The sequence below is a fragment of the Pseudomyrmex gracilis genome, unplaced genomic scaffold (genome assembly GCF_002006095.1).
Source record: "Pseudomyrmex gracilis isolate BER0280 unplaced genomic scaffold, ASM200609v1 scaffold_15, whole genome shotgun sequence".
NCBI lineage: Eukaryota > Metazoa > Arthropoda > Insecta > Hymenoptera > Formicidae > Pseudomyrmex > Pseudomyrmex gracilis.
The window spans coordinates 1,008,830-1,023,772 of NW_018020599.1; the positions used below are offsets into that span (position 1 = coordinate 1,008,830).

Genomic DNA, 14,943 nt, shown 5'->3' on the forward strand with positions numbered 1-14,943 from the left:
ATATATATATATATGAGAGATTCCAATTTAAAATTAAAATATTTATATATTACATATGTACATAAATTTTGTAAATATTTTCTGTATTTATACATACATATATGTATATCCGACGCGCGCGCGTTTGCTCTTATGAAAATTCTTGTCTAGAAAAGGTAAAGATATTTACGAGGATGAGATACTTTGTGAAGCGCGCACTCGCCGGAGCGACGACAGCGTGTGAATATACATATTTCGATTAAGAAGTGGCGGACAAGATAGCACGCGCCGCTTCTTCGTCTTGGCTTTCGCGTACGGAAGAACAGCCGAACTTCTCTCGAGACGCGAAGTGCCAAGTTCGTGTCTGCTATCGCGGCTTCAAAAAGTTCGGTCGTTGCGCGCCCGCGTTAGATCTTCAAAATTTTCGACGTTCCGAGACGCGCGGTGTCGCGCAAGCAAGTTGAACGCGCTCCGAAGTCGCCCGGAGCGGCTGTTGATAGCGCGCGGAGAACCGACGTCACGTCGACAAGTAACGAAGTGTCGTATCATATTGTGACTCCGTCTCTTTGCCATCTTCTCGTCATGTCTCGAATGAGCGTCGCCCATCGACATTCTCAAACGACGCGCCGCGAATGATGTTATCGCTAACGAGCGCGTCAAAAGCTTTTCTGCAACTTACATTACAGTGAATCGTCACTTTCTCTCTCAGCATTTTGTCGCAAATAAATGATCTATTTAATAATTATAAAGATACATTAAAAATATATAAAAAGACATTTTTTTTCTTATCAAGATTATTTTAAATCTTATATTCGCGGTACTTTATAAAAGTCCGCGATTGATTGCACGCGCGTATGAATGCACGCCGCAATGTTGCGGAAATGCGCCGCGAGTTGAGACAAAAATAGCGCATGTATATATTGCCGCGTTGTATATACCGTTAGCAATCAGGAACGACTTTCTGCTCGTGGTACAAAAACTTGCTCGAACAATGCACGCGGTGTACGTCAAAACGTCAACTTGACATTCCATTTCGATCTCGGTTTGTTTTCCTCGAGGAAGGTTTAAATTGATGAACGGCAATTTCCAAATGGACATGGCTTTTTGCGCGCAAATTTTGTACAATCTATACCGTAGAGTTTTGAAGACCACAGAAATAAACGGTAAATTTCTAAGTTGACTAAGAGAGAACGAAACGGCTCGCGGTCGTGACCGCGCTGAAAATTTAATCACGTTACAAATCCGCAAGGAAAGTTTACGCGGGCGCGCACGTATTGTAGAAAATCCTGATCCTAGTTGCATAATCCGGCCGATTATCTATGGAGATTGCTCATACTGACAGATTCCCACCGGCATCTCCGTATCCGTAAGCCTCACCTTCCGTATCTGCACGAAGTTTCGGCAGATATCTAGCCCGAACGAGAAGGCGGCCGTAGGAGAAGGAGGAGGAGATGCCATCAGCAAAATGTTCCCTCTAATTGAAAACGGACCTATTCCACTCGCGCTCGTAGCCGGCGCCGAAAGCTGCCGTTAGATTGCACGAGATTAGTTCAGATTATTCAAGATCAGACGGGATTAGACTCGTCCCCGTATTAGGCGACGTTAGATGGGAACAGCGACTACCGGTGTTACCAGTTAGTTAGCGAACGCTCGCTTAGCGTTACAGGAGTACTGCGTATAACACACGTGACATCTTAATCGGGCAAAAACTGTAATTACAGTAACATCGGATCGCGACACGCTAGCTTCTGTCTATCGATTCGTCTTCGTACGAACTTCTCATCTCGTTATTAATCACGTGAAATTCGCCGACGTGAAACGGCGACGAGTACTGTACGCGACAAAATACTGTAACTGAGCAAACTTCGAACTCCTCGGACGAAGATCCGGACAACTGGGAATTTTACGTCTGCCAGCGGACGAGATTTTCCGCTTTTACGAGGCGGAACTTAGAAGCGTCGCGCCGAGGCGGCGCAATCTGCGCGTCCGGAACTTGTTCTCGCACCGTAGATTCGCGCGACAGCGCGGATAAGCGAATTTAGCCAAGCGTCAAACACCTGACAAAGTGTAAGAAATAGAATTCGATCGCGAGTCTCGCCATCTCGAGCGCATGATGTCTTGCGTGCTCTCTTTAGAGATTTTGTTTTGTTTCTTTGTTTTCTTTGCGATCGATCTCGAACAAGATTGGCAAAATACTATTATTTTAGAAAAAAATTGTTATAAAATTATATCATATTTCTTGTCATTTTTTGTTCTGCAAAAACAAACGCGGTCACCGATATCAGGACTTAATTTGCATGTGTGTGCGCGAGTTAACTCATTAAAATTAAACTTTTCATCGATCTTGCATCCCAATCGACGCGATACATCGCGCAATTAGAACTGCGCTTTTGCGCTCTTATGATTATTTATGAGAAATAGCATAAACCTTGCACAAGTGGCGTTGAATATACAATGAGAGCTTTAACATTTCGCGCTGGAATATATTATACTTGAACCGAGGCGCGCACGCGCGCGACGCATTTTCAAGAAATTCGCTCTGGGATTAACAGCAGATGTAAGCGGCAAAGAGATATATACATACGCAACGATACGTGTACATGAATCGTATACATATGACGCGGTAGAATCCTCCCTATCCTCGCTGCGTTCGGCCGGCTGCTAGCTGAATAAATCCGCATTTTTTCCTTTTTAAGGGACTTCCGCTTTCTCGCACCCGGTAATCCTTTAACAACAGTTCCAGGGATAGCGCATTCGTATACTATGGATCCGTTGGTCCAACAAGAAGCGATAACGACGATAACAGCACCGTCGACTTTGACGACGATGACTACACAGGATTTTCGCGCGCATCTTTTGCTATCTTTTATAACGAGATACGATATGTGTGTATGTGTGTGTATGTATGTGTGTGCGCGCGCGCGATCGTAAGCAAACTTTACTAAATCGAAACGATCGCGGAAAAAGCCGAGGGAACGGTTTTATATCTCGGGCTTAAGCGTTAAGTCACCGCGAATGCATAGTCGTAGATATGAGAATTTCTATCGTGTTTCTCTCGATGATGTACGGAAAACTATGAAATGGAAAAATGTCGCGAAATGCACATATTCTATACAACGTTTTTCTTCGAATTGTCAAAACAGCCTCATACAAATGCGCTCGCATTGAAATTGAGATCGTGATAAACGGCGTCAGGTAAAAATGTATTCTGGAAGTTACGTGTGACGGAGCCGATCGACATAACAGTCATGTATCTCCGCATGCACAGAATATTCCGGACAATCTAGATTATCTTCGAGACAGTTTGTCGAAATTCGAATCGCGATCTTTTATCAGCGATTTCGGTGAATAATTTTTAGGCAAACATTTTCGAATTTGAAAGCAAAATGAACGAAATGAGCTGTGCGCGAGTTTATGAGTTTCTTATGTATAAAAAAAGCTTCGCGCGCTTGTGTGCAAATGTTAATTATACAACAATCTAATATTAAATATACCAAAGTTGCGATCAATAATCTCGCGCAAATTCTCTTGATATTTTTACTCGGATAAAATCGAGTTCCCCCACACATGCAAAATTCGTTGGAAAATCTATACCAAAAATGCGATCCCGTTTTCGTGCCATCGTGTGTAGTCGACGCACGTGTCCTCATATTCCTTTACAGTATACTCAGAGGTTCCGATGCACTCGAAGTCGACACCTCTGACACGCGATGCAACCGCGGTAACACGATAAAACGTGCCCTACGAGCCGCAACCTGGCGCCATGCAGCCGCGCTCTGGAATGCGCCGTGAAACCGCCCGATCGTTAGCATTTTCATCCCGTCCCCCGGCTATATGTATACTTTTTACTGTCGGCTATTGTATCCGCGATTCGAGTTAACTGGCGAACGTTCGCGGGATCGTTCGAGATAACCGTGAAAAAAATGACGCGTTCGAGTTTGCGAGAGAGGCGCAATAGTGCGGTACTTAATCGGATTATTCTCTGAATCAGAGGGGAATGAAAATAGGTGGAGTTGCGGGTGTTATCTCACGCAACGACAATGAGGACCGAGGGATGCGATCGTCATCTTCAAGACGAAAACAATAGCACGAGAAAGTGTATATAAAAAAAAAAGAAACTAAATTTCATGTTTTTGATAAGACGATAAAATATTTGAAATACGTCGTAACACAATTTTCTAGAATTCGCTGACAAAGGGAATTTATCGCAAGAATAAAAGAGACAACAATACAAATGTCGCATTTTTTTTTTAATTATATTTAATTTTATTTCACAACACCCTAAACTATATTTCAATACACATCTATCAGTAAAAACATTACAATATAAATGTAACTCTGTCTTAAACTAAACATCGACGTTTTGTCTTTTAACTGACATTGGCAGTCATCACACGATATGTTTTTTTATTTTTTTTTATTTGTAGAATATCATTTATAAAAATCTCAGAATTTTTCGTCCCATATACGATATTCTTATATTCTTAGAGCATGATCGAGTGATGAGAGCTTTGTTTAACACAGTAAAACAACTTTCGAACGATCCGAGAAACCGCGCCATGTCAATTAAAAGAGAAAATGAGATTTACGTCTTTCTAAGATTTAATTAGATGAAACGTTGCCGGTGGCGATATTTATTGAGCAATCGTTGTCGCTGTTGGGCTTGCACAGCGCGCGAGCAAATGGAGGCCACACATCCGTGTGTCTGCAAACACCTCGAAACACCTCGCCCTGTATAATTAATCCTGTAAGTTCGCAAAGCAAACGACGGTGCAACGCAGGAACATAACGCGCGTTCCGTCTCGAGCAGCTTGTGATGAAAACATTACACGAGATAAATATCATCATCACAAATATCGTCGATTTTCTAACGATTGAGCGCGATCAATCTTCGATGCGATGCGATATCAGTTTCTATTTATTTTTCACGCGACTTTATAGAAAATATTTTTTATGTTCCCTTTTTTCATATTTTTCTATCTATAGAAAGTGTTTCTTACTATAACTTGGACTTAACCGACGAACACACTTGTCAAAATAATTAATTATGTCCGATCAGGCTTTTTGAATTAAACTTCTTAATTAAAATTTAAGTTTCTTGAAGAGTTTTATTACTGTCCGTTATTGTCCGTGCAGTTTTACGGTTCAATTTTAAATTAAAGATTTTTGTAAAAGAACTCCACCAAGCCGCTTTTGAAAGAGTTCAATTTCCACATATCATTTCAAATAACCCGTCTCGATAAAAGGAACTGCACCTGAGACACCTTATTTGTCATTCGCAATATTTCTTTCTGCGCAACGCCGTAATAACTATATATGACACAGAGACTGTTTATGCCGTTTGTTATTTTATGTGCGGCGCGCTACGCCCGTGTCAAGCGAAGTATCGATTTTGGATTTAAACGCCACCCTCTCTTAAGCCCCCCAGACAGCTAACGAGGTACGCTCACTTAAGATCCCCCCCTCCCTTCCTACGCCCTCGTTTTCCCGCTCCTTCGTGCGCGAGTACGTGCCGCGAAACTCACAGGGCGATATTTATTCCTCGATCCCCGCATGGCGGTCTCTGATGACTTTGGGGAATCGTGAGTGGAAGTAACAAGAGGCGGCCACACGCGGTCGGTTCCGCCTGGCGAAATCGATGAACCGGAAGGTTCGATAAGTAGCGCGAATTCCCGCCGATCGCGTTTACTCGATCTGTGGCATCTCTCCCGAGCATACTGAAGCGCACTCCGCCGTTGCGCTTAATACGGATGAACGGAGAGGAGCAGCTGGTTTGCTATTGTTCCCACACGAAGGATAAAGAACGGCTCTGCCGTTCGTCAGAGATTTCGATCAGTTTTGTGTAAACATAGAGAGATTCGAAGATATACTATCCCTAATACAATGAGCAAATGAGCACCGACGAGTGAAGAAAATATCGAGCGATTTGTTGAAAACCATGATCGATGAAGTTGACAGTGTCGGAGAAAGAGGTTAACAAAATTTTTATGTACATTTCTATAAAATAGTAACATAGAATAGTTAAAAATAAAATATTATTGTTCGTTGACATGTTCGATCGCGTGAGAAAACACACTTGAAATCTACCCACTACGTTACGTGGTGAGCACTAGCGATATAGCCAGAGGCCTAAATTCTATTTTCTTTCTCTCTCTCTTTCTCTCTGGATTTCTCGATGTCGAGCCTAAGAACAAATGTAAACGGAGGAGGAGGAACCTCGAGTCAACGAGATCCTCGACGAATCTTTCGTCAGTTAACGTTCTTCATCATCTTCAACGGATCTCGCATGTAACGGGCAAACACCTCCTTCTTGAACGTCTCGAATTGTTTCCTGTTGGCACTGTTTTGACGCTCGCGCCAAGCGGGTCTGCTCTTCCTCGTCTGCAGTCCCCAGTGGCCCGTAAATACGGGCGATAGCACCTTAAACTGATAACCCGTCACGTACATCTCGTAAACCTGTAAAAAGAAAACGAACGGCTGCTGTTCAACACGGGACAATTTCGCAGTCCGAAATTAAATGAAGAACTCGAGGAAAATTGAAATAAAACTCGAAACGCGCGCGCGATTCGATTTAATCAAGCGTTTTCTACCTTGGATATTAAATGATTCAATTTTTTGACGATCGCGTCAAAGCCAGTTATACGGAAGACAGGAATTCATCACGAAATATGACGATGGTGAGGGAATCGCGCGCTGTTCGTGGATCAGCTTTCCGCGACCAGATTCGCGCGAGTGTATATATAGCGATATAATAGCGAAGGAATCTGTGCCGAGGTCGATTTGCGGTAACCGCGGGCGAGACGAGACCGAGTGCGCCCAGATTCTTTACGAGCTCGCTTCGAGTTTCGTAGTCCGCGGAGAGTTTCCGGTTCGAGAATCCGGGCGAGAGCGCAGATTCTGCCGCCTCGCGTGCAACGTAATAAATGCGAAGGTTTTTACGTAAAAACCTTCCGTCTGAAGCGTGCGTGTTGCGTGTATGCGAATGCATGCATGCCTGTCGTTCTTGCGGAATACGATCCGAGAAAATGCTTAAGTTCTGACACGAACGAGCGATCTCGGTATATAAACATGCGTCGTGATGCATTTATTCGCGCGTGAGAGAAAATTCTCGGCGCCTACGTGAGAATTGTTTTTCAGTAGTCGTCGTTTAGAAATCAAATATATAATAAACTTGTTTTTTACTAAAAACAAACTAAAACAAAGCTTATGAACAATTTGAATCGCAATATTACATTGCGTTCTTAATTCGTCATGAGAATTTTTCTAGAAATCTTGCTCAAAATCGATTAAAAAAAAAAAAACAAAACAAAACAAAAGTGACGAATTACTCTCGAACGTAAAATAAAATTTTCGTAGAGAAGAAAAATTATTGTAGGTTCAATAAATCATACAATACATATATCTTGGCGCGCGACGTCGGGAATTATTTCGTCTGAATGCAGCTCCGCGGTATCGGACAGCGACGGATATGTTGCTAGCGACGAAGGTAAATTGTACGAAAGTATGACATTGCGAGATTTCCGGATGAGCGCGAGCCGCTTCGCCAACTTTCGAACGTACGTGCGCACCCCATTTCGACGGAAGTGGCTTTCGGAACACGCCCGCAGATAGTCGTCCGGATAGTGACATCTTCGCGGGAAGCCCCGCTGTTTCCGACAGCGTAAGCAACGCGACAGCAAGGAGGAAGGCGGATGGCGTCGTAATCTCGCCCTCGGTTTGCCAGCCGGGACAAGCCAGACAGATCTAACGGACGAGATCCGGTCCGACCGTACTCTACTCCGGTCTGAATGCGTCTTCGTGAATAATCGCACGTAACAATGTGCGGAATATCCGCGACAGCTATAGGTGTGCCAACCGAAGTTTCTCCTCACAAACGATTGATCCTGTGTCGATCATAATTCTCTGCTCTGCAGTTTTAATGCGCAAATACGATACGATAATCTAATTTTCACTAAAAAAAATAAACTAGGACGCGCAAATTTTCGTGACAAAACGAGCGGAAAATAATCATCGTCAGGTCACTGTACCGCAAATATTTGAATCAAGTAGTCAACAATTTCTAGTTTTCAACATTAATGTTATGTCATTAATATTCATTACTCATTGTGAATGCATGACGATCGAAGTGTGTTCAAACACGCGGATCATATCGAATTAGGAACCTAAGTGACAGGCTTAAAATTAGCACATTGAGCGGATGACAAATAATGGTCTTAATTATCGGACAGACTCTGAAGCGGGAATATTGTTAGTTAATGCGACGAAGCGGTTAAACCCGCGAGAGATAGCGTTTGCGAGGCGGATTACATCGTCGGATGAAATTGATAGACAGAATCTAATCTGCCGCGTTCTAGATCTTGGAGACGCGACGCCGTGAATAATTATACGTAACGACGACGCGACATGCGTGTGACAGGCGCCGCGACGCTCCCGGGATTGTCTCCGCTATGTACGTGTCGCGATGGATGCACACAATTCGTCACGTAGACTACAGTGCTGACACTGCCAAAACATATACGATGCCCGCGATTGGCGGGACGGGGCTCTCTCATTTATAACCCGCATCGATTCCCTTCTCCTCGGGCGACTCCTGCCTGTACAATTGCCGCGAAAGCATCTAACATGATATCACGCGACACGACAGGATGACGAAGCGCTTACGCAACGTAACGAGGTTGTGGAGAACAAACGGGATCGCCGTCACACCTCTCTTACATTGATTGTTCAAAACCATAGATTATTTTATAAAAGTACTTAACAAGTCAACAACAAATTGTCTCGCGTAATCAATTTTCACTCGAGACACAATCAAGTCAGAGTTTAATTGAACATTTTTTTTTTTTTCACGTATCACAGCTTATTTCTCTGAAATCTCCTCGCTTTAGACAAAAGTTCATTATAATAAAGTTCATTATAATTACGGGTTTCACACATTTTTAAAAGCATATACAAATGTTCGCGAATGAGAAATGATACGAGCCCGATCTGCAACGCTTCCACCGCGTACATACACGACGTTCCTCGCGTGAGTTATGCGACTAACAAGCTCGCGGCGTCGACGCGCGCGGCGGACAGCATGCATAATTATCCGTCTTAATTGGACAGATAATAAATTCCTTTCAGTTTCGCGGCCAGATCACATTCTTGCGGAGGAAGCGGCTAAAGTGCGCCTCACTCTCTCTCTCTCTCTCCTTCTCTCTCTCTCTCTCTCTCTCTCTCTCTCTCTTTCTCTCCCTATACGCGCCTGGGAGCACAGGCTTGCGGAGAGCGGACGACCGACTGTTTGTCGAGGGTTTCCCGGGGAACAGATTGCATTAAACAACACGGTCGCGGGCTGACGTATCTTCTTAATTAACAAACCCCGCGGCCTCACATTCGTTACAGAGTCGCGGGCGTAATGATGTTTGCTGAACTTACACGCGCCCCTGATACTGCTCGCGAATGCATACCAGCGTCGCGCGCTCTGTTTGCACGCGGAACTTTCGTCATCGCGACGATTATTGGATAATGCATGTGTACCGCCGGCATTAATGCATGCATATGTACGCGCGCGGCAACGTACGTGGCCACATGTAGAAAACGAGAAACGAGCAGCGAGCCGGAGACGTATCTTTCTGTAAAACTTGCTTCTCTCTCTCTCTCTCTCTCTCTCTCTCTCTCTCTTTCTCTCTCTCTCTCTTTCTCTCTCTCTCGCTCTCTGAAATTCCATCGCTTTCTCTCCGCGAGCCACCACAAGTAACATTGACCGCCGACCAACCGAGCAGGGAATATATATTTCGCGAACCGCGATAACGCATAATGCTACGTCGAAGCTCTCGAGGACGCGAAACGATGCGGCGAGGTCGGCCGTTAAAACTTTCCCGCGGCGAGATGAACAATTTGCGGAACTCGACGCTCGATTTCTCTCTCCATCGGAGATTCAAAGGACGAGCTCAAAAGCGAGCTGTGTGTGTATGTGCATGTATAAAAAAAATGGATAAACAAGAATATGCGGAAGCGGAGAAGAAAGTAACATACACGCAAAAAGTACAAAATATATTATTTACATAATTTTATATTTTTTCTATATTTTAGGTGTGCGTTTTGCATGTATACGGTGCTTTTAACAAGCGCCAGAAAATTTCAAAAACTTTTTCTCAAAATACTGTTGTTTATACGTCTTTTTTTATGTTACAAAGTAATTGACAGAGATGAAAAAAAGGTGTGAATAAAATTTCAATAATAATATCACTTTCACAATTACTTCCCGATCCTGAAGTTTAAAGTAATAACTTTTTCATAATTTTGCTTTTTTCTAAAACAATTACACAGTACTTTCCAACGTGAGAACATTTATAATAGCTGCACAGAGAGAGAGAAAGAGAGAGAGATGAGAAGAGTCGTTCTTTTGAGATGGTCAGATTTGGCTCATACAGCCGGAAATAATACACCGCTTGTCGCTTCAACGAGAGATAAGGTAACCATTTGCGGCTTTCGAATGGTAATGCAGAATATTGCAGTGGGTCACCAGCGCGTCGGTTTGTATTTGCATTAGTTATGAGTGTGTGTGCGTGTCTCTATGCATTCACGTCTGATAATCGGACCGCACAGTAGTAAGTACGTGCGGTCGCATACAGAAAACATATTACAGCTGGTAGTAGTATTTTACAATCAGTAAAATATAATATCGCGCGCCTACATGATACATTTTGACATGAAAAATATTCGCACTTTTTATCGTAAAACGAAAAAGGATAATAAAACGTTATTTTCTATACGTACGCATTTTTTATGTTATATACGTAATTTAAATAATTTCGAAATAAAATTTATAGAATATACGTGCGCGCGCAATTTTTATATTGCAATAATTAATGAACCTCACTTCAATAATAAAAGCGACTCGCGAGTTTTATTTGACATTTTATTAGTTTTCGCTGAATATTGTTGCGTTTGGGTTCAAAGCGAAACGTTTTTAACTTGTCCATGTAGCCGCGTGTGTTTTTAAACACACGGCAAGTTAGAATTTCACAGCCGGCGAGAACGCGGACGTGGTACAATTCGACCGTCCACAAAAATGGAATTGCATGTCGCGCGCGAGGGACAAGCTTACGTTCCTGGTTGATACCTGAGGGAAATACGCTCGGGTTAATTTCACGCTTCGGCATCGAACGGACGGTGTCACCATCATCGCCGCGGACCATTACAATCGTGACTACGCTGACAGCTCTTTATTTCATTCCGTTGTCACGACAGTCCGATTTTTCGCGCGGAAAAACCATGACATCGCGTGCAACATTAAACATGTAATGTAAGCCAGCATATTTTAGTATCGTTTTTGCTAATCAATACATCTGTGTCCGAACAAGCAATTCTGTCGTCGTGATAAAAATCGAATATTGCTTGCTGTAGTGAACACTAGATTTCTCGCTGTAATAGTTCTCGCTGTAATTTCAATTTCAAGAATAAAACTAGCGCTTTGAAATATATTTTTTTTAATGATATATTCGCGTATAATTTCAATTGAACTACATTTGATATTAATTAAAAAACACTCAAATACACACACACACACATTATTATAAATTACACAATGCAATAAAATAAAGACAATGTATAAAACAAAAAATTTTAAATTCTATTAATTTTACGTTGTATGTATTTTTATAATGAAATAAGATCAAAGTATTAAATTTGGACTTGTGCCTTGTGTAGACACAGCGCACAGTGTATTACAATTGCCACTTCGAGCTACGGAATGTGTAATCCAGCATTGATGTCATGCATCTCGCAAAATTAGATGTGATTACCGTGTTGTTACATCGGGCAAAATCAGCACCGACGCAAACGGTGCACAACTCGATCCACACCGTTTGCGGAAGGATCCCGTGGCATCCCCAAGCTCGAAATTCAAAGACAGAGTGTCCCTTTGATATTCAAGAACCTTCATAGCTCGAATGCGAATTCCTTACATACCGACGTGTTCCGGACGTTTCACGGAAATCACCGCGTACCAACGGTTTGGCTTTGTTGACGCAATTTCATCGAGAGAGACCCGTGCCAATGTCTCTACCAGTTCGCGCAAGCCGCAACGGATCTCTTCAATTTGGTCACCGGTTTTGTCTGCAAAATATTTGCTCGCGTCTACTTCGCGAAATAATCCCCCGGGTAAAATTAGCTCACGAAACTCCACATGTGTGTAAACTCGATTTCAAGTAAAATAAAATCACATTCGCTCCAATCGAATAAGAGATTTCGAAACAGCGTATGGCTCAGCAAATAAAATCGTTGGATTGAAGAAAGTCTAACGCTTTCGCAAATTTTCTCTCATTCGGTTAGTGCCGATTCTCGAATGTGAACATCAATATAATAGCGGGCAAACTTCGACAGTTCGACACATTCGAATATCTCATATTCTCACGGCGACGCGACTTTTCTACGTGCGTAATCGTGTGACGTGAAATGCTGAATAAGCAGTTATATCCGTCGCAAAAGTCGCAAATGGCACTTTTCGGATAACATCGAATCGTTTCGCGAGAAGAGACAGATGAAGAGACGCGTGCGTTTCGTCGAACACAAGCGCGCGAAGAAGTGTGACACGCATTAAAGTGAAGACGTGTCAGCGCATGCATAAAGCGGTGAGAGGAGAGGGAGAGAGAGAAAGAAGGGAATGAGGGTGTAAACACGATCGTATAATTTTTCCAAATGGCATCCTCCGAGTAATATGCTGGCTATGCGGCAGTAAGCGCGGCGTGGCTAAAATCTGATAATTGAGTTTTATGCCATCGCACGTCGACGTAAATCCCCGCGAACACGGCGCCTCCACTTATCTTACGTACTCGGCATTAAGGGATGTAAGCTCGGAACGGAATTAAAAGGACGGCGGGAAGAGCGAAGTTACAAACCCTCGTTCGTTTCGAGGGAGCACATGTAAATCTCCGTGTGTACTTTCACAAATGAATTTAAGATTTGTAATCTTTCCCAAAAAAGAACTACAACATAAACAACCTTTTTTTTTTCTTCAATCAATTGAACAGCCATAATCCCCTGTTTGCAGCTGCTTTGCGCGATATTGGCTGGCGCGCCGATCGATTTTCTCGCGCGAGTAGACACTTGCATTATTCTGTGAGACACTTAAATTGTCGCTTGTTACACACGGTGCCTGCGAGCCGCGGCCATTGATCTTCCACGAGAGAATTAGCCGCTAAATTACGAACACTCTTTGGATCGAGAACCGGATCGTTGCCGACGTGTGCTTGCGCGCGTACAACACTCGATACTAGAATCTCTTTCTCGTTTCCCGATTCAATTATGATAAAATGCTTAGCGGGATAGAGAAAAATCGACGCCGTTAATGCGCGGAAATAATTGAACGCGTCGATGCGTCGAAATAATGCCGATACACGCGCGCATATTCGGAAAGCGAGTAAGATTTTTGTGTTATTCCATTATCAAAATTTACATTATGAAACGTGGCTGCTAAGCTGCGCGACGCCCGATATATACGCGCCGATAATTCGAATTCGCAGGATAATTTACTGAGCACTTTGCCACGGATGCAAATTTAAATACACACGCGCGTAATGCGAAATAAAATAAAATTTACTTATTCAACATCGTTTAATCCCACATTAAACATCCATTTACGAAATACGCGACGGATCATATTTGACGCTAAAGCGCAATACGTCAAAAATTAACAGCGCGCCATCGGACGAATTACGCCGGAATAAATTATATCAAAGGAACCGAATCGTGAGCGCGTTAACGAGTCACATGCGATGCGAAATAATTCGTCGTTGCGTAATAACTCCAAAATATATCGACCGCCGATCGCATTTTAATATAGCTAGGACAACACAGGCCCGCGCTACGCGCACGCTATTATTGTTTTTATTTTAACGTTGTGTCAGTGAACATAATCTGTTAGAAATCCGACATTAATTATAATTTTTGCATAACCATTAAGTAATGTCGGATAGTCCGACAAGACTTATAAGTTTCGCCTGACCAATAAGTAATGTCGAAGAAACCGACGAAAAATTAATGTTCGCTTGGCCAATAAGTAATTTCGTTAAAGGAGAGATCAATGACTTTTAACGAGAGGTCAGTGACCTTTGCCGAAAGGTTAATGACCTGTAACGAAAGATCAATGGCCTGTACCGAAAGGTCAATGACCAGCAAAGGTTTAGTAAATGATAAGTCTTGTCGGATTATCCGACATTACTTATTAACCAGGCGAAAATTATACTTCTTGTTGAATTATCCGACATTACGTTTTTAAAGACACGTAACTAAAGTATAGTCACGTAGTGTTTTTACTCTTTTCCCTATCACGTGACCTTATTTTAGTCACGATTTTAATTTTCTCTACCTATACGATGAACTGTCAAAATCGCTTTTTTGTCATCATTTACTCTCTCAATTTACCGATTCAATTCGACTCGACTTGACTCGATCAATCAACCAACCAATCGCAAGAAAGGTATCAATAGATGCGATACATTCGACTCAAAACCGTGCAATTTGCGTTACATTATTTATGGATTTTTTTAATGAGAAATATGATAACTACAAACAAGTTGGTAAACGCAAGTTCGAAAACAACAGATTTGATTTATTTTCTGAAAAATAATTAAACTTACGGTTACGCGAAGAACAACAAACTCCGCATAAATTTTAGTTTTGCATCTTCGACGATTTGTTTTTTTTTCTCTCCTGCTCACAACAACTATGTTGTTCGTGAGTTCGAAGTCCATCTCTCGTGATTTCCGGTGAATTGCAAACGATCAAAAGAGCCGGTCTCGTCTGTTCGCGACCGGCTCAGGCAATCGGATCGTTCTATTCGCGTCCGTCTTTGATTTACGACTCCGGACGGCAAAATCGCTCAATCACAAGTGAGTGACTGCTACGGTGAAGCGTCTAGAACGAACTATCTCGTTTCCGATTTGATTGCAGTCATCTGCGTTCGCGTGCGCCACTTCG

At 42.6% G+C, this 14,943-nt stretch overlaps 1 protein-coding gene across 2 annotated transcripts in view; it reads right to left on the reverse strand.

Moving 5' to 3' along the window:
* Nucleotides 1-4,266: 4,266 nt before the first annotated feature.
* Nucleotides 4,267-14,943, reverse strand: part of LOC109863950 (beta-1,4-glucuronyltransferase 1) — a 29,818-nt gene continuing 19,141 nt past the window's right edge. For both annotated transcript variants that reach the window (XM_020444661.1, XM_020444662.1), the window contains exon 4: nucleotides 4,267-6,435. In XM_020444661.1, coding sequence (XP_020300250.1) covers nucleotides 6,229-6,435 — 207 coding nt within the window. In that variant the 3' untranslated portion in view covers nucleotides 4,267-6,228. The remainder of the gene's footprint in view (nucleotides 6,436-14,943) is intronic.